Source organism: Haemaphysalis longicornis, unplaced genomic scaffold, assembly GCF_048455015.1.
Source record: "Haemaphysalis longicornis isolate Haplotype H1 unplaced genomic scaffold, Haemaphysalis longicornis Haplotype H1 scaffold_2, whole genome shotgun sequence".
NCBI lineage: Eukaryota > Metazoa > Arthropoda > Arachnida > Ixodida > Ixodidae > Haemaphysalis > Haemaphysalis longicornis.
The window spans coordinates 248,215,459-248,243,194 of NW_027526295.1; the positions used below are offsets into that span (position 1 = coordinate 248,215,459).

The 27,736-nt window shown below is 48.7% G+C and overlaps 1 protein-coding gene across 2 annotated transcripts in view; it reads right to left on the reverse strand.

Annotated features, from left to right (window-relative positions):
• LOC144170348 (phospholipid-transporting ATPase ABCA3-like) overlaps positions 1-26,758 on the reverse strand; it is a 41,404-nt gene extending 14,646 nt beyond the window's left edge. The window contains exons 1-15 of one of the 2 annotated variants that reach the window (XM_077700096.1): positions 26,602-26,758; positions 23,099-23,234; positions 20,632-20,888; positions 17,573-17,810; positions 16,343-16,516; positions 15,079-15,257; positions 13,626-13,757; positions 12,673-12,790; positions 12,040-12,194; positions 8,596-8,751; positions 5,148-5,358; positions 4,533-4,782; positions 3,873-3,949; positions 2,023-2,258; positions 799-1,086 (exon numbers count right to left, since the gene is read on the reverse strand). In XM_077700096.1, coding sequence (XP_077556222.1) covers positions 799-1,086; positions 2,023-2,258; positions 3,873-3,949; positions 4,533-4,782; positions 5,148-5,358; positions 8,596-8,751; positions 12,040-12,194; positions 12,673-12,790; positions 13,626-13,757; positions 15,079-15,257; positions 16,343-16,516; positions 17,573-17,810; positions 20,632-20,888; positions 23,099-23,234; positions 26,602-26,718 — 2,724 coding nt within the window. In that variant the 5' untranslated portion in view covers positions 26,719-26,758. Of the gene's footprint in view, positions 1-798; positions 1,087-1,896; positions 2,259-3,872; positions 3,950-4,532; positions 4,783-5,147; positions 5,359-8,595; positions 8,752-12,039; positions 12,195-12,672; positions 12,791-13,625; positions 13,758-15,078; positions 15,258-16,342; positions 16,517-17,572; positions 17,811-20,631; positions 20,889-23,098; positions 23,235-26,601 lie in introns of both variants that reach the window. The other variant, XM_077700095.1, reaches the window with a different exon arrangement.
• Between the last annotated feature and the right edge of the window lie 978 nt (positions 26,759-27,736).

Here is a 27,736-nt window from a genome sequence, read left to right on the forward strand (position 1 = left end):
CAGACCCTACTGATAGCCAGGGGCCTGGAGGCCCTAAAAGCATATGGAGCCCGTGAATTTTGTGCTCAATTAAGTCTATTCTCTCTCGCTCGCTCCTACTCTCCGCGCGTGCTTCCACCGCGGACATCTCGGATGGGTGTTTTTACCTGACTACTGGAATCCTTTTGTGCTTAGTAGAAGCGTGTTCCACCACACACAACCGTTGGCGTATACACCGAGTGCATTGAATCAGTGCGTGCTGAAGAAAGCTGGAATAATGTTTTCTTATGGAGTGAGTAGTCCTGTTGGAATCAACCGTGTTGTTGGCTCTGGCTCCTCGTCGTCCAAATAGGCAATTCGCATGCAAGACAGTCAGTAACCGGATCCTATGACGCGGGTCGTCAACGGAAGTTCCGTCGCTGCACTAGTTTTGTTCTCGCAACGCGTTAAGGCGTCGAAAATAGCATTAACACAAAAGCACAATTTGGGCTTCAGAATCAGAAAGAAGTCGGTTGTTCCGCAGGTACGTCTCTTTTACACGCATACAAATCTTCCCGTTTGCTGGTGCAAAGAGGGAGTAAACATGTTGGTCACAAAATTGTTCCATACGCTGTGCTGTCAGACGCTACTGTTTCAAAAAAGCGGTGCACCAGACGGATCGGCTCAATCTTTGGGCACCAAAAAAATTTCCTTCTGTGAGCTTCTAAAGCCTGGGACATTGTGTTACGTCGAGGATCCCTCAAGCGTGCTTTCTCGATCGTATTGATCCTGCACCTTCCGTGTACACGCGAGCGCATAATTAGTCTACCGGCCTCGCACCTTCTCCTCGACCACCCTGGGAAACGGGTGGTTGATCACGGTGAGCTGCAGCGACGCGTTCCGGAAGACTTCTCGCAGCAGCGCCCGCTGGAAGGAGACCAGGGCTAGCGCTGGCGTGTGGTACACCTGGTTGTTGAACAGCAGGAGTGCCGCACGCCCCGTGCCGTTCGGCTCGTCGTTGAACTCGGCGGCGATCAGCGTGCTCGTCAAAAACGTGTTGCCCTCCAGCACCGACGCGTTGACCAGGTACTCTTCCACGCCACCCTCCTCCACGAGCACGGGGCTCACCTGGAAACCCCACAAGAGCCGCCCGGTCCCCAACGTGAGCGACTGAGTTCGACCTTGCTTCGATTTTCCCCATCGTAGTTTGTCCCAGGCCATCCCACCTGCATTCCGCTTCAACGAAGGCAAAGTCGTTGCCAGCATTACAACGAGTGCCCAATACTCAATACCGCCAGCATTGCAACGAGCACTCAATTCTTCCCCTCCAGGAAAGCGTTGAACAACCATTTCAGCAAAGCAAGGAAGCTCGATTGGCCACCGCGGTTGTGTGGAAGGAATTACGTGTACGATGGGTGAAACAAGAGACGTGAGAAAAAGGAGGGGAAGGGCGACTCAATCTTCCCTCCTCTAAAGAAACGAAAAAAATTATAATACTAATGCTTTTCAGTGTTTTTATCTCCAACAGTTTCATTCTGCATTTGGAAACAATTGTATCTTCCCTTCGCACCCTCGCCCCCAGCCCCTCGCCGGGTTCAACCAAACCGTGACCTGATAAGAGCGCCTCATAGCGCTTTAGTTTCAGCAACCGCAAGGAAGGAAAGAAGGCCAGCGGGATTTTACCAGAACGTTTTTGTGCGCCGTGATGTTGTCAGACATAACTGCGACAACAATTTCAGAACCCCAGTAACAAGGCCTCACAATCCAGGCACACAAAATACGCGCACGCGTAAAACTTGACATTCAAGTCAATGTTGCAATAAATCCAGCAGAACAGCGTCGCTTCGGCAACGCCGAGTGGTGGACACACGAAGTGGACTGCGTTCGAAAATCAGCGCCCACGTAGACCCTTATGAAGCTAATGTGCGCGTTCATTACCCTGCGGGTGAACTGCTTCTCGAACCACTTGGCGAGCGAGGCGGAGGCGCCTCCGCGGAAGGCGTACGGCGCGTAGCTGGAGAAGACGAGGTTGGCGTCGAGGACGCGCGGACCCGGCTTGTGCACCTTGGGCAGGCTGTCGATCCAGGTGAGCGTGAAGGCGACCACGAAGACCGGCAGCAGCAGCTGCGACAGCGTGAAGGCCCAATTGCGCCGGCTGTGTAGCGCGTGCAGCACCAGCAGCGCCCACGTCTGCTGCAGGAGCAGCCGGCCGCCGCCGTTGCGCCGAGCCGCCGCCGCCATCTTCTCTTTGCCGCCGTGCCGCAGCGGGTCCGCGAAACTCAACGCGCCCAGCAGCTTGTCTGTGGGCAGAAGACAAGGAAAACCGCTTTGCATTGCCCGAGCAAGTGGCACTCCCTCGACCTTCGGAGAAGACAGGGGAGATATAGTGGGCATCCTCGATTGACCAGTCCTGGACGGTCGGCGGGCAGTCCGATTACTGCGTTCGGACCGGAGGCCCCATAGGAATATACATGAGAAAATTGAGCGCCGGATCGCGTTTCGGGCAGTCCGCAGGCTATCCAGGACTGACAATTGAGGATACCGAGTGTGTTTATGGGCGTCGCACATTTTGTCTTTAGGGGGGCAAACCCGTTGCGTGACGGAGGGAGGGGCTTGAAGGGGGAGGGGGTGCATGTTCCCCTTTTGCCCACCCCTGCCGACGCCCATAAGTCTGTTGCTAAAACTAAGGCGAATTAATCCCGCAAAGAACGCCCTAAATGAAGTCAGGCTCATAAAAATGGCATTCTCCGTGGAAGTGCATGTGGCACTGCAAGCCGCTGGAGTCCACATAGATTCCTGAGTTGCAAGCAAATATACGAAGAAGCGAAGAAATTGTCGCTCAAGACCTCAGTATCGACATTTAAGTGTGTTACTGCGACGCGATTGAAATGATGCAGCAACGTAGCCGACTCCGGCAGATGTTTCCAGTGAATCGCCATTGTTTCTTGTATCCTTTGCAGTGGTTTGTGTACAGGCGAAAACTAAGCTCCACCTATACTTCCCTTACCAGTGCCTGTCCCCAATAACCTCTCGCCAGCCGTAGATAGTCTTGAAGAAGTGAAACATAACTTGCAAATTCTTCTAGCCCGTCGCTATAACATCGACACAGATTCAACACCCTGATCTGATGTTAATAAAAGAACACACTGCCCCATAAGTTTCTAATACGTATATAGCTGGGCTCGTTGAATGCTCAATTACATTTATTTGCTTTAGTATAATTGTCAGTGCTGCTTTACTCCCTAGTCGAATTTTAACTGCGTGAGTTCGCAACGAGGTCTTTTGCACCGCTCTCCTCTCTTCTTCATCGTACAAAGCGCACGTTAGGATTTTACGCGGTGAAACTATACTTACTCTACGAGGCGTGACGTATAGCTAAAGGCAAGGGATTGATTGAAACCATCTGAACATTTAACTTGATAAAGGGCTGCCATGGTAAGAATCGAACCCACAACATGGTGCTTTATCCAATACTACTCTTATCTAGTAAAAAAGATACGCTGCAACACTAAGTGACCCGCCGCGGTGGCTCAGTGGCTAAGGCGTTGCGCTGCTCAGCACGAGGTCACGGGTTCGATTCCCGACCGCGGCGGCCGCTTTCCTGATGAAGGCGAAAAGCAAAAACGCTCGTGTGTGCGAAATTTCGGCGCACGTTAAAGATACCCAGGTGGTCAAAATTAATCCGCAGCCCTTCACTACGGCGCGCCTCATCATCTGCGTTGCGTCGGCGCGTTAAACCCTACAATCAATCAATCAGCAACACTAAGTGGCCGTCAACGCGCACAGGTGAAAGCTAGTTGCAGTGCAAGGCAGGCCTCGGGAAACTTAATTCTGCGGAACTATATCGCATTAAAACGTTGTTCGGTTTTCTCAGTAGAGTTCAAGCTAGCATTTCGTAGAGGTGCGTGACTCACCAGCTACAGTATCTCGCAACTGGTCATCTTCTGGGAGGCGAAGCTTGGACATTGCTGAAACAGCGTATTCGCCGACTCTGCAAAGCATTAAGAAGAGCAGAAAGACGTTTAAGACTGTTGATACGAAAGTATTTCGCGGGTACTGCTGAGGTGGACGCTGTAAGATTAGATTAGATTCATCGTTTAGATTTTCGCTTCTGGTAACGGTTCCTCCAAAACATTTTCGTATCGTTCCCGTATAGTAACTCGCTGCCTGTTTATTTACATTTTGAGCTTACTGCAACAACAATGGCCTACCGCAGTTCCATATGACACGGGGCCGCGTGTGCTCATTACATCTGAGCGGCAATTTTCCTTTTGTGGGCACAATAGTAAGACATTGTTTCAAAACACCTCAAATATTTCTTCATTGCATTTCCAAAGACGGAGGGAGGCAGTATACAAAATACTCTGAAGGGGAGGTGCCCTAAAAGTTAAGGCTACAAAAACACCCATACGCAATTAGCAAGTATTCACGACTGTTACCATGAGCTTGTGTGAATTGAGAAGCTGGTATCGCATAGTCTAGCTGCCACGCAAGACTGCTATAGAGAGAACTGCCCCGAAAATACCCAGTTGTAGCCACAACAGTGCTCCGCACTGTATTTTCCGCACGCGTACCGCAAAAAGACTTCCTCGAGCGTGGTGACCGAGACGCCGAAGCCGGCGATGCCCAGCTTCTGCTTGTGTTCTTCCAGGTGCTTGAACAGGTGCTTGAAGGACGGCTGGTCTTGGCGGGCGATGCGCAGGGCCAATTCGGATCCCACGTTGCTCTCGAGCTCGGTCGAAGGAGCGAAAGCAGCTATCACGTCCATGACAGCTCGCGTGTCGCACGTGGGCTGCTTTACGATCACCATGTGGTATCCCGCTCCTGCGCGGACCAGATGATGGGACGCTGAGTCACTGCCAGGGCTTTGAAAGCGCACAAGCATTGTCAATGAACCCGTGTCTTCGGTTGTATGAGCGCACACCGACGTCGAGTAAACACTCACTCACACTACAGGAACACAATTGCCTGTCTATTAGTTGCCAGCTACTGCAGAAGTAAGAACGCTGCCAAGTACTTATTACTGCTCGTCTGTCACCTGCGCTACGTGTGCTGCCCAAGCTCAAGTTTGTACTCTGGACGTTGTCTATCTGTGCCCGATGCTAGTCAGAGTTGCTCGATGCTAGTCATGAGCGAATGATGATATAACTGAGCGTAGCAACAAGAGAAGCGACAGGGGCGAGACGGACCGAGGCTCTTCTTGAGGAAAAAAGGCGATCCGCAGCACTGGACGACGCCGTTGGCCATGATGGCGATGCGGTCCCCGATGGCGTCGGCCTCCTCCATCGAGTGCGTGGTGAGCAGCACGGTGCGCTCGGATTTCTCCGCGACCAGCAGGTCCCACATATCCCGCCGCGCCGCCGGATCCATGCCGGCCGTCGGCTCATCCAGGACCACCACCTGCACCAACAAACCGCCGGATATTTCACCTTGTTAACGCTCTATAAGGACGACACGAAACGAACAAAGTTGCCGTTCAGCCTTATTTCGCATTTTCTGGCGTCAACAAATTAGGCCTGTCAGTCGCGCTAACAGTGCTGTTGGGCATGAACGGTACCAACCAAAGGAACTCGAACGGAACAAAATGGCGATCAAGAACAAATTTGTTCGGGAGCAAAAGAGCTTGAGTACAAGTTGGCTACGCTTTCTCAGTTTCAGACTGGTAGGAATAAAATATGAAATGCGCTGGTTCATTATGAGTTTCAAGCCGTGCCACCACCAGAAAAGAAAGGCCATGACTGCACTACCATACCCAGCATCCTACGCCCGTAAAAAAACTTGGCAATGTAGAAACATCTCTAATGAATCACTCGAATCACTCGAATCTAATGAATAATGCTCGAATGACTCCATCGGTACGTGGTTTTGATGCCTGAACCCGTGCACGAACTCCGTGACCTTGTAGCGCCCAACTCCCGGTGCGCGCTCCCGGTTAAACGAGTTAAGTTCAGTCTTCAGTCTTCATATACTTCATCTTCAGTCTTCATATACTTTCTCGTCCGCCGCTTCAAAGTCTTCGTCAAGCGCTCCCTCGTCGTTAAAAACCTGCACTACTACTTGCTGTTCTTCAGGAAGATAGCATTCTCGCCTGGCAGCGCGGCGAGCCTCCTCCGGATGTTCATCCGTTGCCCCATCCCTCATGTGCGCGGCAGGGAGTAAGAGAAAGTCCTACCGCCGCCACCGCGGCGGTTCCGAGTTTTATGAGCGCGGGTGGGTGCCCATAGCAACGCCAAGCGAGTAACGTCAGGAGCAGCCGACAGTGTTTTGTCGGCGACACTGTTTGCTCAAACGCTGACTGGCACCTGCGCTAATAACTTTTCTGTTGTTTTTGTGAGCCCCTCGCGTGGCGAAAGCTCACGCGCAAGCCTGCATACGTATCTGAGACTAGGCGCCTGCCCCGTTAGTTTTTATTCTTTTCCAGTTCAAAAAGCTCGTGCTTTTGATCCAAATTCTACTTCCGAATTTTTTCCCAATTTTCGCTTGTGATTATATGCTCTTGCTCTTTCTTCATTAAAATGGTTAAGTTTCTAACTTAGTTTTTGTGTAGCGGGCACATTAGTCGTCCTTACGCCAGATTGCTGGCCAATTCCCCATGGGGGTACGTGCGCTCGCCATTTTCTCGGTATTTTTTTCTGCGTATGGACGGCGCAATTAAGAGCTTAAATACCTCTGCTGTTTAAAAAAATACCCAGAAAACTACGCCGCCTGTAAAGGGTGCACCACCGCAGATAGGGTCTTATAGCAGTTAAGCCGGCTTCCGCGCCTGCTCGAGTGTCAGCGCAAGGGGCGTGTGCGCATGCGCAGCCCTCACTATACCATTGTAAAGGTGCCTCTGGCCCCTGGGATTTGATGTTAGTGTGGGGGACCGACCGGAACGGCCTTGTAAAATCTGGATAAACTTGGCCTCACCCCTCATCCCTCAGCACTTAGACTAGCCTAGGCAAGAACATCGCAAAACCTAACAAAACTTATCAAAGCCTAGAAAAACCTAGCAAAACTTATCAAAATTGGAAGAAGCTAGGTCGACCCCAACTGCGCTGTTTATCTAGCTGTTTATCCCCCAACTCCGCTGTTTATCCGCTGTTTATCTAGCCGCTGTTTATCTAGCTGTTTATCTAGCAGCGCCATTTTTTTTATGCTGACACGTGCTCTCTTAACCTACCATTTAAACGCGTTTGCCTGCCCAACGTAGGAACATCCATGGAAGAGGTGTGGCAGGTGTGCCAAGCTTGATTTAAATTTATTTCCAATTACTATAAAATTATCGAACTCTGGACGGAAATTTTAACACATCCTGGATCTGCTTCCAACCTTGAGGGATTCAGCGGGGCCTTGTGAAATGTATTCAAGCCGATAAAAAAATTCGGCCACCTTCGAAATTGGCCACCTGGCCACCTGGGGGCACCTGGGGGGCGCAGGAAACATTCCAGCACAATTTCGGCGCACGTTAAAGATCCCCAGGTGGTCAAAATCAATCCTGAGCCCTCCACAACGGCGCGCCTCATCGCCGGCGTTGCGTCGGCGCGTTAAACCCTACAATCAATCAATCAATCAATCAATCAATCAATCAATCAATCAATCAATCAATCAATCAATCAATCAATCAATCAATCAATCAATCAATCAATCAATCAATCAATCAGAATGACACAGATTCTGCACAATAGGTTTATATGCCCACAGCCAAATCTAAACGGCAAGTCCGGTGGCAATGCTCATACTTGTCAACACTGTTGAGCCAAAACAAAATATTACGCTATCAGGGGCAAGACACCAATAAAATAAGTGTTATTCACATTGTTTTCTTTATTAAAAATACACAGATGGTTTATTTAATGAAAGATACGTCCACAAAAATACAAAAGTGATCGCCCGCGGTTTCCCTAGCGACATTTAAAAAAAATGAAACGGCAGCAGTAACGAAAGGTTCCACTAGATAGTTTTCTCGTTCCGCTTGGAACGCACCTGGAGTAGGGTGCCTCAAATCACGCGCGTTTTTGCCGTACGGCTGCGCTGTAATCGAGGCGTTCGGCGTTGAGCAGTGGAAAGCGTTACATTTAAATTGACTTGAGCAAGCTGCTAGCGTGTTTATCCTGGGAGGAGCAAGACGGGAGAGGAGCAGCATGTAAGTTCGTAAGCGTTGACGACAACGTACAGTCTGTGGCGGAACAAGTGATGTGGCGATCCGCGGCAGGAATCGCCATTTTCGAAGAAGCGGACCTTATTAGCGACCCTGACGACGTTCCCAGTCGCCTACGACAGCCGAGCTTGCGTCAGCATTCAGCGTAATTTGCGGCCGAGGCGGCATAGTGGACAGCCTCATTTGAGTAGCGTTAGTAACGTCATGACGCAAAATATAAAGCAAGCGAAGCTCACAGACTTCTTTTGTGCTAAATCAGTGCGGTGGTCGCCGCGCCGTGTACTCTATTTTTCATGCCTTGAGAAACAAATCGGGAAGCTAACGATGGTCGCGATCTCAGAAAGTTCTTAGTGATGTCCGGAGATTTGAGATAAGCTGCAGATGGGCGTATTTTATATTTCGAATGATCGATATATCGAACTATTTCGCAACCCCCTTGGAGTTCGATATAGTATCCTGGATCGACTGTATACATTAAGGCACGCGAAGAGGAGTACCTTTGAATGTCCGATGAGTGCCATGGCAATGGACAGCTTGCGCTTCATGCCTCCCGACAGGTGCTTGGCGAACGTGTCCGTCTTGGGAACCATGTTGAGCAGGATGAGCAGGTTGAACGCCTCCTCGTGCACGTCGCCGTACGGGACGCCCTTCAGCTGCACGTTGCCAGGCGGGGAGAGAGAGAGAAAAAGCACGGGTGTTTTCAGAGCCTGGGAATTCGCTACGAGAGTATGGGCAACCTGCTATGCAGTTGGCTTGCATCGCACGCAGGAAAAACATTTTCTTCCAGAACAAGATTCTACAGATTCTATTTCTATCATACGATTTAAACTGCTCTGTCTGTTTCTTTTGACGCAGCCTTTATTTCATGGTTTCCAGACTGCAATTGTAGGCATATATTTCTTACCTGCTGCATTGTTTGCCTAACCCGTTGCTTATATCCGCTCCGCGTCGTAATTCTTCGGCCCTAAGAGCATGTATGTATGTATGTATGCATGTATGTATGTATATAAGTGTGCATGTATGTATGTATGTATGTATGTATGTATGTATGTATGTATGTATGTATGTATGTATGTATGTATGTATGTATGTATGTATGTATGTATGTATGTATGTATGTATGTATGTATGTATGTATGTATGTATGTATGTATGTATGTATGTATGTATGTATTTGTATGTATGCATGTATGTATGTATACATGTATGTATGCATGCATGTATGCATGTATGTATGCATGCATGTATGTATGCATGTATGTTTGCGTTGGTATGTGGATGTATGTATATATGTATGTATGTACCTAATTACAAGTTCGTATGTACAACCAACCGAAAGACGTAACCCTTGAATAAATATTTCCCGCGACGCGCCACATAAAAGAAAGACTGCATATGCTTTTATAAGGCTATAAAGTCAAAATATTGTACGCAGAAATTCCTTGATTTTCCGAATGTAAACGATCTGCGCCATTCCCTTGGGACGCGCTTTCGAACCAAGCTAGTCGAAGCGTATCTGTGGTTTACAGTCTGTGTAAAGCACGGATTAGCTCTAGCACCGAAGCTGGCGCGTTTTCTTTCTTTAATGAGACAGCATTATACGGCGACCTTTTTGGGAATAAAATAGTGCGTCCATTGAGCTCCATAGGGATATATAAAGTCAAAATTACTCAAAGGTCCTAAGGCATTCATTTTTATGTGTAAGACGGCTCGTATTGCCTCTGGAGAAAAGACTTGACAGCAATTCGTGTTTAGCAGTGAAACCTACTTTAAAGTGGTTCCATTCCTTTAAAGTGGTTCCATTCCACTAGACATTCTGGAGCAAATTAATGAAATTCCCCAAGGCGTTTATATTTTGATATAGGACTGCTTCTACAACTGCAAAAATTTCTTCCCAGTAATGCATTCGTGTATGGTAGTAGTAACAGTCCGTCTGGTTCGCGTAGTAGCAGTCAGACCCGTTACACACCGGCTTCGTCTTTCCCAAGATTATTTTGTGTACTGCGGCGGATTCCCGTGCCTTAAAAGTTGTTTCATACGACAAACAACAGCGCTTTATTTTTCTTTTACAGCGCAGCTGTTATAAGCTAACTCCCCCGTCCGTCTGTTTTTGTTTGCATGCCTAGACCGAGGAACGCCAGTTCCCTCCTCCTCATTTCGGCCCCACCCCTCCCTTCGGCCACCTGTCCGTCTCCGCTGCTTCATATGTTGATACAAGATGGCGCATGTTGTTACGTGGCGGCAGAACTGATGAGGCGATCCACGGTTGATGGGGAGAGGTCTCTTCACAAAGAGATGCGATGGACGTATTTTCATAACTTACATGGCGGCCATAAGATAGGGCGCGCAAGGGCACAGCCACTCCTCTGTCGTCCTCGTCGTCTGGTCTTAAGCCATGGCAGTATGGGGCATTGGCTGCCATGTGTCACGTGACAATATTGCCTTTGTAAGAATGTCGTGCCAGCAACCTAAGTGAGCCGACTGAGTAGATCGGCGTAAGCTTGGGATTCGCAAGCTGACTTTCCCACATTGTGTGTTGCACAGTGAATTCTACTGCAAATCCTTCTGAATACTTCTCCGGTGTGATGCCAAGGTTTAAGCGGGAATCTGTGGACAGCCAATAACCGACAAAGGGCTCATCCACGCTCACACGGTAGATTGGCACTGAATTTTCAAAAGTAAATTTCAAAATTGGCACTGAATTTTCAAAAGTAAAAGTAAATTGTTGCTCTCATGACTAGTATGAAATGTTTGGAGAGAGAAATGACTAATTTGCATAGCAGCAGATTATCTTGCTGGAAAACCCATTTTTACGAATAAAAGATTTTCAACCGCAAACCCGCCACTCGCGTGGACACCCAAGACTGCGAGGACACCCAAGCACTTTTTATGAGTTGCGAATGCGAATGCATTAATATCAAAGTGAACGCTACTGAGAGCTCAGTTGAACGGTCTGCACCCCCCTGGGCGAGAGCAGTCGACGGAGCACGAAGCTTGGCGCGCCACGTGCTGAAATTAAACCGGCTTCACCAGAGCTGTCATCGAAAGCGGCCGCTGCTGCCGCCGCACTCTTAACTATTCCGCGTGGCTCTGCACATGCCCAGGCGCTGCCTAGCAGCGCGCGCTCCGTGTTTTATTTCCGAGACACGCGCTAGAGACTTCGGTGCCGTTTCGTTGCAATAGACGCCAGTTTTTCCGTTTAGTGGGCCATCTAATTCTTTCGTATTAAAAGGTGCGATGATTACACCGCCTTTCACAGTCAGGTGCCTTTCGTCCTCAAGGAATTCGTGCTGCGCGTCCGATCGGGATAGGAGCCGTGCGAGATACCGGACACTACTAGCCTACATATCTCCGACAAGCACAAAATATGGGATGCCGGGACGAAGACGCAGGAACACATGCGAAACACATGGTAAACGCACAATAAACTACATTGGAACCAAAATATGTAACAGCCTCCCCATCACTGTAAAGCAGAGCACGAATTTGTTTTGCGTTAAAAAAACATACCGGAAAAAATGAACCTCTACCTTTGTATAATCTATCATTCATCACCTGTAATTATTTAAGCCTGTTTCTCTCCATGTCTTCTTGGTAATAGCCATGTCGATCTTGTATGACCCAAATTGTATATATTTACGAATTGCATGGGTCCCCTACTAGCAGTGTTGCTAAGGGCCCAGTCGTTTTTGACTTCAATGCTTTCTCTATAAAAATGCGTGAAATAAAAAAAAATAATTGAAATCAAAATATCCGGCAACTGAGTCAGTAATGCCTTCCTCGTTAATAAACACGGGGTGCTCTCCTTGTTGCTAATAAATAACCTCGGGCTTAGGTGATTATGGCATAAGATCAGCGTAGGATAACCATGCATGTTCTGAAACGCTTCAACCGAGACCTAAAAGCTTTCTGGCTCTCGTGTCAGCGTAATTCGGGAGTACCCTGGAGAAGAAGTAGAGGTGCTCGAAGACCGTCATCTCCTGGAAGTGGACGTCGGTCTGCGGACAAATGCCCAGGCTTTCGTGCGCTGCCCGGCGGTCAGAGCTCACGTCTCGGCCCTGTATGAACACGGAGCCGCTAGAGGGAGCCAGTTGTCCTGCGCGCAGGTTAATAGGCGGGAGTTGGTGTACTTTAAAGTTTGTAACGCACCGAGCTATTGAAGCGCGACGCTGAAGTTGCATACAGAGAACCCTCGATTTACTGAAATCGATTGACTCGAAGCTATTCACAGTCCAAACTGCAATGCAGTGAGAGCAAGACTACACTTTTAACGAAATACCGTTATAACGACGTCAGATTCATGCCCCGGAGATTCGTTATAACAATAGTGCACTGTATTTTCCTGACGTGACCAACAAATTATTCAGTTCTCATTGAGTGAGATAACTAATGAACGGAGCTTTTATCCCCAACTTGAAGGGTATGCAACAGCGTGTCATCCGATCGTCACGAATGCATTCCCCGTACCCGGTCATCAATCACATTCTGTGGAATGAATAACTCACGCTAAAGCAGAATTAAAAGTCACTTTCCTATACAAGTTAAGTATATCCTACAACTCCCCATGTGCATACCTGTAATCATCCGCATGGTGGTAGTCTTCCCAGCGCCATTGTGGCCCAGAACAACGGTTATGAATCCCTTGGCCGCCTCCAAGTTCATGTTGGACACCACCGTGGTTTTGCCGTACAGCTGCGGCGGACAGCAAAGCATGAAACGGCTCCCTCAGGGGAAGCGAAAGAAACGTTCACTCAATCGCGTAAAAATAACCACCGTAGTGAGCCATCGTTTGTTTCGTTTGACATGCCGAGTCTGATGGTACGCGTTTGTACCCACAAGTCCTGAAGGGACGATAAAGACAAAATGCACGTTCGGCTCATTAAACACACTGCTTTACCGGTGTTACTAACACCAACTTTGTCGAAAACGTCGCAAAAATAATCACGATATTAAAGAAAACATGAACCAGTGGCGACTCCCCCACCTACCTTTGCCGACGTCACTACGACGTCACTGAATCATGTTTGCGCGATTCGCGGCAGCCGACAAAAGCCACCGCAAAGAAACGTTGTCTGTGGAATTGTAGTGGGGACCCTATAGTTCCGTTTCATCGTACCACTTTGATGCTAATTTGCAGCTACCACACCTATAACTGTTTTCAGTACTGGCCTTTATTGCGTCATTGCTGCAGCTATTGCGCCACAGCTGACGTCACGTAGCACGAAATTTGAAAGGTTTTCAATATTTGTAACGGTTTTTATTTTTGTTGTTGAAAACGCCTCTTGAATACAGCTGAGGAGTTACCAAAGGCTAGTTATTTCGAAATGAACACGGTTCCTTTGAACTGAGGACGAGGCATCCTTAGACAAACGAAATGAAGAGTAGAAAACAAAGGCCTTGTGACTGGCAGGTATAGAAAGCAGTCAGGTTGTGACGGCTGGTATCATGGGTAGGGAACTAGTCATCAATGACCGCATACTGGCCATGCACGCTGGACCAGCACGCCTGCAGTTTTTTCGCTTCTTACCTTCGTAAGGTTGACGAGTCGCACTCCCACAGGCCCCTTCGGTGTGAATTCCTCAAAGCAAACGCGCGGCGGCTTCTTATTGGGGTCGGTTGGCTTCTGACACTCCACGTTACACACTCGCTGGTCCTCGCGCTGGGCGAAAAATTAGGGAAGTGCATTGTTTGCGGGTAGAACATGTTTACCAAATCTGCTAAATTTCTGCGTGCTCTGGCGTCACGGGAGTTTTCGCCCAGAACGTTGCACGTAAGCATTAGTGTTACTTTTTTTTACGACCTCCTCCACGCCATTATCATTGTCGCCGCCATCTTCCTCTCTATGTAAAATACATACGCATAAAAACTACGTCAAAAAAACATGAGAAATATATTTACAGATTAAAAGCCAAGTCACAACAGCTTCCCTTGCCGACTCCTTTTTTATGAACTGCACGAGGCTGATAGGGCCAGGCTCGCGTTTAACAGCCCGCTTGTTGCCCTGTGCCGCGTTTAACAAATCGCTGTTTCCCAGACACAAACTATGAACGGTGAAATGCCATGGCGGCGATAATTTAGGCTTTGTTTTGTTTTTGAACAAATGCTAAAGTAAAGGGCATGTAAATTTGAAATAAATGAGTGTGAACCTCAACTGACCATGTGTAATTCTCGCTTCGATGAGCGTGCACGGCAGGTTTGAAACACTTTGTTTCACATCTCCAAAGCATCGGCACGCCGAAGTCTGGAGCTTGCTGTCCGTTGCTTGTCGGCGGTTTCGCGGTTCTCTGTGCTCACGCGGAAGCAGTTTTCACCCCATGGCAGGCGTTTCACTGCCCTCTAACGCGCAGCATCACATTCATTCACATTCATGGAAGTAATGAAATTACAACAGAAACGTAATGGTCACAGAGCATCGTAAGCCGCGCGAGGGCGCCTGAACGAGTTGTTGCGGTATCACTAATCACCATGACGTCATGCCATGCGAGGAGCTATGTGATTAGTGTCATCACTGAGAAGATGCGGGGCGGCGCCGTTCGCACGCGCGCATGCGCACGCAGCCTTGACAACGGTAGATAACTTGTAACTATAGCGAGCGTGCAGCAGGGTCTCCCTGAACCTTCACGGTGCCATAAAGGAAGCCAGTGCCCGGCCACGTCTTCTGGACGGAAAATGCACGGGGAACCGCATCACGTGGGCTGCAGCTGCTGACGCAGAGGCGCCAGCTCGCAGGGGCACATGCGGCAGGCTAAAGTACTGTGCGCTGACTCTAGCCTCCATGGTCCGGTGCCCTTTCGTTTTTACCATAGATGCGGCGAGTTTTATGGCGAGCAAAGTTGCATTGAAGCCCCACTCAGTGGGACACAAGGCAGACACGTTCTCGTCTAAAAGGCTCTACACTGATACAGGGTAATCGGGAAACATCCTCACATCATCTTTACTGCCCCGCCAATGTAAGCTGATCCGAAGCGGCGGCCGCTCACCTTGACCAGAGACAGCCTCCAGCCGATCCTGGGTTGGCTGGCGGCCAGCGTCTCGACGTACCAGAGGATCAGGACGTACATGATGGTGTCGAAGAAAAGCAGGCCGATGACAGTCATCAGAGACAGGCCCTGACCGGGGTTCGGGTTCACGCCGAGGTTGTACCACTGAATGCCATCACCTGTTGTTCCGCAGAACGGAGGGGAAGTTTCCTCAGCAATGTGTGCGACTACAAGTCCGTGTGACAGGGAAACGGCTATACAGGCATACCCACCCGAGCAACTTGCCGGGTCTACTTCGTTTTGGGTTGAGGCATAATATACACAAATGGCCCTGAATTGTAGAAATCCGCTACGGGGTGGTGGTCGTGTGCTACACATACAATCATGTTCCATTTTCGTTAATGACTATGGAGTGTCACGTGGTCCGCAGTTCAGTAGTTTCTCGTTTTTATTTTGCGAATTCGCTTTTCGTATGCTTGGGACAACCGTGAAATAGCTGAACAACGCCGCGTAAAAGCCCCGGGCTTGGCATTAGTTAACCTCTTTCCACAAATCGCCACACTGGCTCAGGAGAAACTTAATTCCCGGACATTCCAGACGTTGTTGCGGGTGCGGACATTTTGCACATGTAAATCATGCGACTCTCAAGTCTCCCTCGAATTTTATTGGACAGGCACTGTTGGAGCGATTGTTAGCATGAAATAACGCTAATCTCGCCTGCCCGTCAACACAACACAACACTCACTCACTCAAAGTGAAAAAGTAAAAGCATTTTATAGCCACACCAAAACGCGAGGTGCAGAAAGGTGGACGCGCCCCAACTGCTATACAATGAACGTATACAAATTCTTCCAGACCTCATTTTTGCACTTCAGAGCTTGTCAGCTGCCCCGACAGGATGGAAGTTCACGGCTTAGATAACTTTCGTAAGGACTTTGACCATACGATCCAACGCAAACAAGCACGTTAACAAGAGCAAAGTGTGCTCACAAACATAAAATACAATACAAACGCGCTTCCACCTGTACATCAGCCATGCATGTTACGCAGAGCCGGTGCCGCCGAGCTCAAACCCAAACATGTCTGTTTTTCAATAGACAAATATGACGTCGAGAATATCACTCAAGGTCCTTTAACGAATCCCGACGTTGCGAGTAAAGAAGGACGAAGGAAAAGCTGCCCGCACAAGCCAAGGAGGAGGATGGTTGGCCCATTACCCGACGGAATTGTTTTCGCTCCGAAAGCAAGCGCGGCTCGTGCTTACCGCTAGCCTCGAGCACGGTGGCCATGGTGATGCCGACCGGTAGCGCCGTGTTGCAGAGCAAGCAGGCGGCCACCAGGGTGGGCAACGAGTGGTCGCTGCTCAGCGAGAAGAAGAACAGGAACGGCGAGAAGGTGGTGATGTAGGCGACGGCAAGCGCCGCCACGGAGGAGTTGGCTGCGTGCAATATGGCCGAAAGCGGAGCTACTTTACGTGCACCTCCAAGTACACCTCATACTACTAGCAGATGTACCTATAACCCGCGCATATACGACGACCAGCCGTGCGCCAAACTCGGTCATTTGAATACTCCCGCCTCATAACGTTGATAATGGGGGTAAATTCAGGTGGTTTATGACGCATGATTCCTCGCGAGACTTCGTGCACGTTTGGAAAATTGCTGAAAAGATAGAGAAGTCCAACCCTGGATTCCCTTGTGAGTGATAAAGCATTATATGATCCTTACATACCAATGCCATTAGTTTAGATAAGTGAGAATTCAAAGCTACAAAATTACATGCAGCGTGTAGATTCCTATTCTGTGTTATATTACCCACATAACACCACCGATGAAGTGGGCACGATTCCAAGATTTACAGAGACCGCGCCAGCACTCGCGTAGCCCATGTGCAACCATCTGGGGCGGTATTCTCGTGTTTTGTCCGTTTTGTGTCCGTTTTAAGAGCGCCCATTTTGAGCAAGCCCTGATTGTCTAAAAGCGAACACCCGGATGTGACGTCATACAAGCACGGCGGAGCTATGAGCCGCGGCTTGTCGGAGCAGACCATTTGGAGCAGGCGATTTTTCGTCGCCTTGTTGTTGGTTCGCTGACGGAATAAGGAGCACATAAGAGATGTGACGTCATGCAAGCACGGTGGAGCTATGAGCCGCGGCTTGTCGGAGCAGACGATTTTTCGTTGCTTTTTTTGTTGATTCACTGGCGGAATAACAAGCGCATAAAAGATAGTTTAAAACAGGTTTAGTCGTTTAAGATGTGTTTACAAGAAGAGTTGCGCAAAAGTCAACCCAAATCCCGCCTACAACTGGAAGTACGTCGCAGTAGAAGAAAGCACGTTTTCAAAACGGACAAACACGAGAATACCGCCCTTGGACGCATCTTTGCAGCAGCCATGTTCAGCGTCCCTCACCGAGGAACAAAAGATAACCGTGCGGACGTGCGCCCTAAAAACATGGCAAGTTGCAAGCGCGAGCAGATGTTCGACGCGTGTGTACCGTTGTTGAAGAAGGATCCGACGAAGAACGAGAAGGAGGTGGTGCTGGTCGAGTACGCAACGAGGAGCAGGAAAAAGACAATCGGGTTGCTGTGGCGCAGCACGGGCCCGTTAGACGAAAGAGGCGCCGTGGCTACCAGGACCAGCAGCGCAGAGCTAGCCGTCATCACGGCCACGGTGGTCAGGAACCAGGCCGCGTAGTTGAGCCACGGGTTCACGCCCGTCATCTCCAGCAAGTCCTGCGGGATGAAGGTGCGTCCTCACTGTATATCCACTGATACGCGTAGCTTCCACCCCACAGGAGGCACTCACGCAAAAATGTTTTTTTTTCTTCTTTATATAGCATTGGAGAGTGCGCTATATAAAAATCTTTTGTGCGGAGAGTGGATACATGAAGTTGAATCCGTGTGTATACGAAACGGCTGAAGACTACGCCCCGCCTACCACTGCCTCCCATTCGTAGTTATGGCTGGACTTTTTCGTGAGCCACACTTAACGCTGCAGTGGTTTGGCGGTGACGACGGCGTCGTAACCGAGCGAACGATGGGAACTCCAGAGACTGAAAGAAAACTGGACTGGGAAGGAGAGTGCCGCGAAATTGTGAGGGAGGGGGGGTTTGCTGCGGAGGCACGAGACGCTCCTTCGAAAGAGTGAGGGGGAGCGCAGTATGCTGAGCCCGCGCCAGACACGTGTGTGAAAACCGCCCTCGGCGTCTCGTGGCGCCCGAGAAAGGAAGCGCGAAACCAGGCATCCATGTTTGCAAGCGTCTTGTTCTTTCAAGTTCTGCGTGCTACACGCTCATCGGTCATTCGTCGTCGTCCTCGTTGCGTGGCTCATCCGAACTACGTGACATTTGCACGAGAGGTTCTATAGCACGATATACAACAACATGCTCGGCGGCGCCGACGCGCTGAGAAATAACGGCAGTTAGCGCGCGCCGCCGTGCGCTCGCTGATCATGCGATCACTTCCTGAACCCACACCAGCTATGCGCCTTGACCGAGAAGACTGTAGTTCACGCTGCGCCCAAATTTCGCATTAGGTATTATCCTAATCGTAGGTCATTTTTTTAATGTGCGCCATCCATATATTGGCTTGCCCATCAGAGTACTTTATGGATCAGTATACATGTCTTCATGATAAAATGCGGCAATACGTCACTTCATGCTCCCTGCGCTATACCGGGTGTGAACATAGCAGGCGGCTCAGGGTAATGAACGCTAAAAGGAACGACAGAGAAGGTAATCTGGTATATTCCCGAGCTAGCTACCCAGCGAATGACTCCGTGCAGCTTATAACTTTGACAGCTGACCTTCCAGATGGCATTGACCTGCGAAGCACCATGTGGGTGTTTGGCAAAAAAAATGGCGCAGGTTGCACTAGTGGTGCAAGGCAGGAGAAACAGCAGAGCTGGCAGCCACTCCTCCTTCGTCGGAGGCCCGGCTGTTGCACCTCACATAGATTTCCAAAATTGCCGCTGAAAGTTCATGGTTTGCAGTCTCGGATCATTTTGTCCGCATGATTTCACATCTCTCCCAAAGTAGACCGCGACGTGCTATAGTACCTGCGGCAACCGGCTTCGCGAACTCGGCTTCTTTAGCGCGAACTCGGCGTTTGCGCGCCCCACTTCAGGCGCGAGCGCACGTGAACTGGCGAGAAGAACAGCACGCGAGAGATCACGCCATGAACGCCAGCAGAGTGTTCTCGAAGGTATAGCTAACCGACGCCGGGCTCTCCCGCGAGGCGCATGCAGACAAAATACAAGTTTGTTTTATTCGAAAATTTCGTGTTTTATAGGGCCCCCGGCGCTTGTCCGGCAGCGAAATATGCCGTATTCAGTGAGAAATTAATCAGTTTAAGTTAAAATTTTCATTCTCCCGCCAAATCGTGTGTTTTCGTGACGTCTGCCATGAAGTCATGAGGGCGGGTATTCAAACGAACTTCCAGTGCGTCTGTAGGCTCAGCACCCTTGCTTACCGTCAGTCCTCCCAGACGGCCCTACCATTTGCTCCTGGCTTGTTTATGTTACGGTAGAAAGTAATCGTTTCGTGAGACATAAAGTATGCTCGACAAACAGGGTCACGCGAGACAACGTCGCTTACGCCAACCGGCCAGTATCGTGAAAAACAACTCCACAACTGCGGGCTACTGTGCAGCTAAAAAACAGTGCGCACAGTATACCAACAGCAGTGAGCATCAGTACTATGTTTACGTGTATTTTTGGAACTTTCAGCGTTTACCCCGCCATTCTTACCTCTGTAAAATGAATATGCATTACATTTCAGCGCAAATGGAGCCTTCGGTAAGCTTATAAGCCCTGCCTAATTTGCGTTTGCCGGCCTCAGCCAATCGCATGGCTGGGCATATGACATCACAGGATCTGTTGCGGGAAATGAGCTAGCAGTTCTCATGGCCATTCCCTTTTTCCTAATTATGTACCTTATCTGAGCGACGGGTGCGTTAAGAGTGGTGTCAGTAGGATTCTAACAAGGCAATCTTTCGAATGAAACAAACTTGTGTTTTGTCTGCATGGCGAAGCCCCTTAGTGGCTCGGGCTGTCGGCGTCTGCTGTCGTCATCGACGTCGTTCGTTGTCATCGTAGTCACGATACCATACACTCGTGTTCCAACGCCTCGCGCTAGAATGCTTCGTGCTGCAAGCAAAGCTGTATACCTCTACCCATACACGGTTTCATCTCCGCTAGCAAAAACGGCAGGGCACCAAGGATACACTTATACACGCCATGCTTCGCCCCTCCCCAGGTTGCACGTTAGTGGAGACGGCCCGGGATTTCTTGGTATTTTGGGGAGTAACGCTCGACGATGGAACTAAAAGCTTGAACAGCTCTGCTCTTAAAATGGCTCGCATGACTTGTTCACTCAATCGACATTTACGCACAGTTCGCAGCTTCACTCTTGAACTCTGCGCACGCACGTGTCGGTGGTTAGCGTGTGCGAAAGTGCGTGGTGCCTGGCGTTTGCCAAAGATGTGACCGATGCAACACACGCTCGCCATCCACGTAGCGACCTTGTAGAGGAACGCTGTATGAACGTGGGCACACCTTCATGCCGGACTCCTTCTCGAAGCCGACCTGGCGCACGGCCGACAGCGACGGGTAGATGTAGCTGAGCAGCACGATGATGGGCAGGAAGTACTGGACGACGAAGTAGAACGAGTCGACCGTGTGCGGTGGCAGCGGGAAGCGCTGCAGCCACAGCTGCGTGGGCGACACGTTGAGGTGCTTCTGACCCAGGATGTGCTCCAGGGTGCGCTGGAACAGCTTGTGCTGCAGGTACAGGAAGCCCTCAGCCACGTAGCCTGTACAGTGAAAGCAGGAAGTTCGATCAGCACGAGGTTAACCGCTCGCCACTGTCGACCACACATGTGAGTTCACATCGACAAATCCTACAGAGCTCCCCGTGGAAAATAGTCAAGGAATCTACGAACAGCGTTTAGCTCGCCCGGCTACCAACTCCTTTTTGTGTTGCTAAAGTGGAAGCTGGGGAGTTTTCGCAGTCACCGCCGTTTCAGTGTCTGAGCCTAGACAAGTACATCGACACGACGCTGACTCAGTTATAAACGGCTCAAGGTTGTTACGGGTCGAGACAGTTCTGGTTCACGATGGTTCTGTCACAATCCACCTTTTTCCAGGAGCAATCTGCGCATGCGCTACCCTAGACCTCAGCGCACTCAACTCCACCAAGGTCCCTGCAGCCGCCATTCTCTCAGGGCAAAGTAAACCATGGAGGAACATTTTCTTCTTCCATGAATTAAACAAACCAGCGACTGCCGCTCGGGAGGTTTGTGCACTCTTGTTTCTACGCTGTAAGAGAGGACCGGCGTGTTTTGCCTTTTTTTTTTTCGCATCACTGCGCTTTGTCTGTCCATCAAACGAAGCGTTAGCGGAGACGCGTATCGTCCGAGCAGGCTGCCATCGCCAGCGGTAGCCGCTTCGATATGCTGGGTGCGTGTGCTGCAGTCGGATGCAAAAACCGCCGTTTGAAAGAAAGCAGCCTGGCTTCTTTCGACCCTCTTCGCAAAAGTTGCATCCCCTGCAGCGTAAGCGGTGGACAGTGGTTTTGTATCGCGTCAACGATTACGGAACGCGAAGCCCGACTGGGCCACCGCCGAAGTAGTGAAGTTGCTGCCTGGTGAATGACAGCGCGTCGGTGAAGTCCGTGCGTCATCCGCTTTCATGAAAAAAAAAAATAAATAAATAAATAAATAAACGTTCTACACGTCAAAGTTGGCAGACACTTGCGTGGGCCATACTTCACGCGTCAAAGTGCCTTCATACAGACGCGAAATGAAAAGACGCCCACCTCCCCTCGCGGGAACCCTGGTGTGATGCGACGCTGTGGGGGGTTCAAGCGCAAGCGGAGAGCAACCGTCGACCGAAAGGTCGCCGGAGAGCGGCACACCGGTTATATGCGCAGCGCGCCGGAAGGAGAGGAGACCGCGGAAGAGAGAGTACTGCACATGCGCCGGCGCCAGTGCTTCTGCCGCGGCTATGACGCAACACAATCCAACACATTCCACTTTAATCTAATCCAATCCAAATCCAATCCTAGCCAAGCCAAGCCAAGCCAAGCCAAGCCAAGCCAATCCATTCGAATCCGATCCAATGCCCCTCGCGAGAGAGGGGCATCGGAGAGGAGAGGGGGTGAGTGGCGGAGAGCGCAGCTCGCGCGGCGAGGAGAATGGGGGAGGGGCGGACGCCGACAACAACGCCGACGACGCTGCATGGACAAGGCGAGTGAATGAGATGCAGTCGCATCTAAAATTTGCACAACCAAACACGGCACCTGAACACGACGCGCGCTCCGAACGCGCCCGGGTGTCATGGCGCGTTAGATCGGGTAAACAGCCGCTAGGCGGACTGGTACTGAAAAAAAGGTGGATTATACGTCCGCATAACCTCCGCAGGCAGTGGGTTGGAGAGCCCAATGACGCGGGTGCGATCCCGGCTACGGCAGCCGTTTGTCTACGACAGGGGTCGGCAATCTGCGACCCGCGGGGCAGTATTATATGCGGCCCCAAGCGCGACGCGTCAGAACCCCCCCCCCCCCCCCCAACTTTCCATCCCCTGGTTCACTTACTATCTGATGGCCGTCATGGCAGTTTTACCTCAAATGGGATTAGACACGAACAAAGAATACCTAATCGCTTCAGTTGACATTGTCCCCCATCTTTACATTTAGCCAGATAACGTCTTCACTTCCTTTCGTTGCACAGATAAAAATAGCCCCCCCCCCCTCCCTCTACCCGCTTTGGCCGTCCGGCCCCCTCTGAGTCGGCTTCATGCAACTCGGCCCCCCTCCGCTTTAATAAGGTTGCCGATCCTTGGTCTACGAGAAACGCCGACGCCCGTGTGTCGATATTTCGGGCGGACGTTAAAGATCCCGAGTGGTCTAAAGTAATACGCGTAGTCCTTGTGCGCATCTCACATTCCGGTTGCACCCTCGGGTCGTAAAAAGTCCTCCAAATTGAGATAACCGTGTCACCTCTACGGGTCATGCTTTCCTCACCGGGGCTGCCGTCGAAATTGGACTCCGGATGCCGCGGTGAGAAGAGGGGAAGCATGGGGAAGTTGCTGTCCGTGCTCCACGACTGGAAGGGCTCCGCCTGCGACAGCTTCATCCGGGGCGCTGCCTTGAGACGAATCTGCAGAGACGACCGTATACATCGTCGCAGCTTAGCGTAGCCAATGGGCGCTTGAAAATGTGGCAAGGGACAGAATTCTCAGTTAATGCGCCGATGTCTTAATGTGACGACAGCTACGTTGGCTGCAAGTGAAATATAAGTGGTTGGCGTTTTGTTGTTCTTGCAGCCCTACTGTTATTTATTATTTATCTGATACCCAAAGCGCCTTGCGGCGTTAGCGGGGGATGGGAACACACACACAAAAAAACAGTGCTCTACAACAAGATAGAATTGAAAGTAGACGTAATGGCGAACCGAACAAAACAAGAATATGAAAATATAAATGTCATTAACAGTGTGACAAATAATTAAAAATATTCAGCAATAGTGCTGTTGAAAAAAAAGGAACTTTATTATTTACATGGATGCCTGACTTGTATGCCTGATTTACATATGTACCTGACGTGATACATACATACATACATACATACATACATACATACATACATACATACATACATACATACATACATACATACATACATACATACATACATACATACATACATACATACATACATACATACACACACACACACATACATACATACATACATACATACATACATTACATATAGAAACGCTTCACACCGCACACATACAACATATACTATATGTCATATACCGTATACAGACATACATGTACATATACCCTGTATACACACATACATATATACCTGACTATGTAAACGAAAAAAAAAGACCGCTTGCACTGTAAATAGAAGACAATGTTAGTTTAATTCTAGTAGTTTAAGGCTAGACGAACATGCATAGCCAGTACAGTGTTTGAACACACAAGACGGCAACCGATTCGATTTACATATGGTCTTAGGAAAAAACGAGTTAGAAAAAGTTCTGGATTTACATGCTCACTCTCGAACATTATGGTTGTGGTCTGTGCGGGAAGGTACGTAGGGCGAACAAAAAATATTTCATGCGGTATACCAATTTGTGAAAAGTATATGTCAAAATAATTTCAGGCGAAATACTGTTCTGCGTTGTTCAAGTGGCGGTCAATTTAAGATTTAAAGGCAGGCGTTTTTACTAATTCATCTTTTGAACCAGTTTTCCTAGCCCATATCAAGATGCGAGGCTTTGCGCCTTTCCGATTGTTGTTTTGTCAGGGAGAGTCGGTGGGTCCCATACTGTACAAGCATATTCGAGTATAGGCTGTTGGCGGCCGCTTTTCTGATGGAGGCGAAAAGCAAAAACGCCCGTGTGCACGAGATTTCGGCGCACGATAAAGATCCCCAGGTGGTCAAAATTAATCCGGAGCCCTTCACTACGGCGCGCCTCATCGCCTGCGTTGCGTCGGCGCGTTAAACCCTACAATCAATCAATCGAGTATAGGCTGTTAGTTACTAGTGCCGTTTCTTCGAACTACGGAGTTTTTCTGAAATATGAGAAAACTACTCAGCCAAATTCTTACGCTGTTGAAAAAATGGTTAGATTTTGTCCGGATCAGTAAAATCATCAGCGAAATCTTTCATTACATAGCTTTTTGTCCCAGACTCATGAAAACAACTTTGTCATTGTCCAGCGCTCATTAAAAATCTCAAACATCGCAAACAGTGCCACCCTTGTAGCAAGAACTTGCTATTGTGGTCAATATTTTTAGAGTACATGGTGTGTTTGAGCGTAGTGTACAAGACAGCAGGAAAAGATGGAAAAGGTGGCGTGCGTGTGTTCTGCGCTTCCAGTTTTTTTTTTTTTCCTTTCATTCTATACGCTTGTAACAAACCCAGTAGTCGAAAGGCCAACTATTCCAGCAGCAGATTGCATTAGCCTATTCATTGTGTTCCACAGAGTCCTTGCTCCAGAAAACTAATGTTGCTCTCCAGGCAGCATATGTCACCGCCCTACGCTTAACAAATCGCACATGTGTAAACATTTTTTTTTAACTAGTGAAACTGCCGCTATGAAACTCAAAGCTTTCGATTCACAACTTCGGTATGGATAAATTCGACGAATGCGCGATTACTGAAATTTCTTTTGTTAGGGAGTTTAATGTCCCCCTACTTGGTTGAGTGAACGAATCGATAGTACAAATGTATGTATAGTTCTCAGAATATTCTGAGCAAAGGCGCAGCGCTAAAGTATCCTTTAAAAAGAATTCTGACCTATATCAATCCCACCTATGATCCAGAAATGTTATAGCACGTTATTTGCATGGTGGCTTTTTATTGTTGTAGAGATCTTTCAATTTCAATTAATGTTCAATTAGCTTCCTTGTTCTAGTGTGTCTTTTGACTAATATTAAGGCCTAAATCTATGCCCAAACAAGTTCGATATCCATTTTTGATGGCCACTTTGAGTAAGCCACGATTCAATTAAAGTTAGGTTTTCTTAGTGAACTAACATTTCTATCTAGTTCCTCTATTGATGTGTTCCAATATATTTTCTGATATTTACGCACTTCTTTTATTTAAATAATGCCTTCCAACTACATACCCGCCCACAATTCGTATATCGACTCAGGGGGAGTGGCCAGTGACGACGAGAACTTCCGTCACAAGCTCACGCCTGAATCTCCTATTCCCACTGGCTGCAGTGTCAACATACCCACACACAACTCTTACATATCCATTCAAGGGAACTGGCCAGTTGGGTAAACAGCTGCGTCAGAAGCTAGTTGCCTATTTATATGGAAGAATTCAGAACGCGAAACAAGCTTACAAGGCTATCGAATGTAACGCAAGTGTCTTTCTAAATATCTTATTTATATATTTAATCATTTTAAAGTTTTATTCACTTCCACTCGAACCTGAATTATTGTATTCTATCAGCAATGCAAAAATGCTGGCCTAGCAATTCCTCCTTTTTTACCGCGGAACTGTATATGGATAGCTTCCCTCGGATTTTTCGTCTTCGTGGCCAACTCCCCAGCGCCATCTATGAGGCGGCAAATCAAAATAGTAAGGCATGTGCTGACACCTGGAGTAGTAAGGGGGAAGATAAGAAACCACCAAATGCTACATAACACCTTGCTAATTCCTGATGATTGATCTCACTCTCAGTAAAGTTTCACATAGCGCAGGTACATCTTGCAAGCTATTTATAAAAGGGCTTTACCAACAAAACTGTGTTCCGGCCAGGTTTTCGCCCTTCTATAAGCAGCGTAAATAATTTGGTCTTCATTTACGAAATATACAATTTGTATGCTGTTCTAAAACATACACGCGTATTTATTTAAATTTAAAAAAAAATATGTTTTTCGCAAATATCTAACGAATTGCGAGCCCGAATTACTCTGCCGACGAAGCAAAGGAAATAGAGTCCGTGAAATATTATTGGCTAGCTGTCTTGACAGCGGTGTTAGACAGCTCACCTTGAAGCGCAAATCGGGAAGCAAGCTCTCCGAAGAGTTCGGCTGCAGACCGACGAACACGACGCCGCCAAGAATGGAGTCCCGGTGCGAAATGTCCGCCATGTAGTGCTCTTCCATGGCCTCCTCAGTCTCAAATCCTTTCACTGCGGGTACATGTGGTTACTCATTGTAGCTGTGACCGGCAGCACGAAAACTATGAAACCCCACGACGAGGTCTGAGACGAATTGAAGCGAGCGCTACGGCCGACACATGGGCTTGGTTGTATGTGGCATGCAGGCGTTTATAAAGCGTACAATGAACACATCGACAAACAGCCTCAGTGAATGAATAGGGATCTCATTACTAGAGACCGGATTTTAAGCACATTTATATCTTGTTTCTCGCGCTCCTATCGCCACACTGATATATGAGCATGAATTGATATTAAGAAGGGCTTTTCTGGTGTCTTTTTTATTAAAAATGGCTGTTCTGGCCAATTTGGAGCTTGTGCCTAAATGCCTATAAATTCCTATACATTTTTATTTTCAAAATTGGTGCCCATATGAACAATATTCAGCCTCAAGTTTCGCTTTCTAGTGCGTTTGAGATCCTCATGTTACCGGACAGCATTGACGTCTGAACTCCATGAGGTTCAATCTGGTCCTCTAGTTTAACCATCTCCCGAAAACAACAGCTTACAGCAGTGAAACGGGACGCTCATTCTAGTGACAAGAGTCACAACTTTGAAGTTAGAAATATAAGATGGTGGTGGTTTGCTATTTCCACTATTTTCTTGATTCCTAAACTACGTTCTACGTGCTCTCCAAACAGATTTCTGCGAACATGTGCAGTCGCAACCTCGCTACCAGTGGTATACTAAAATCCAACTCTATTTTCAACTCAACGGTAGAGAATCAAACCCGCCTTTGTTAGCGGATCATTCCTATAGTAAAGAGCCCACGGTGAAACATCCCTGCATAGCTGTAAGTTCCTTACGCCTTAAAATTCACCCTGCCTTTTTAGGGCGCAGCCCTTTGGCGGCCGTCTCTGGGCTGAGCCGCGTTGTCGGCGTAACCGAGTGAACGAGGGCTAGTGAAAGAAAAAGCTAACGATGAAAGAAAGCAAAGGAAGATAGTGTGCCGCGAAATTGGAAAG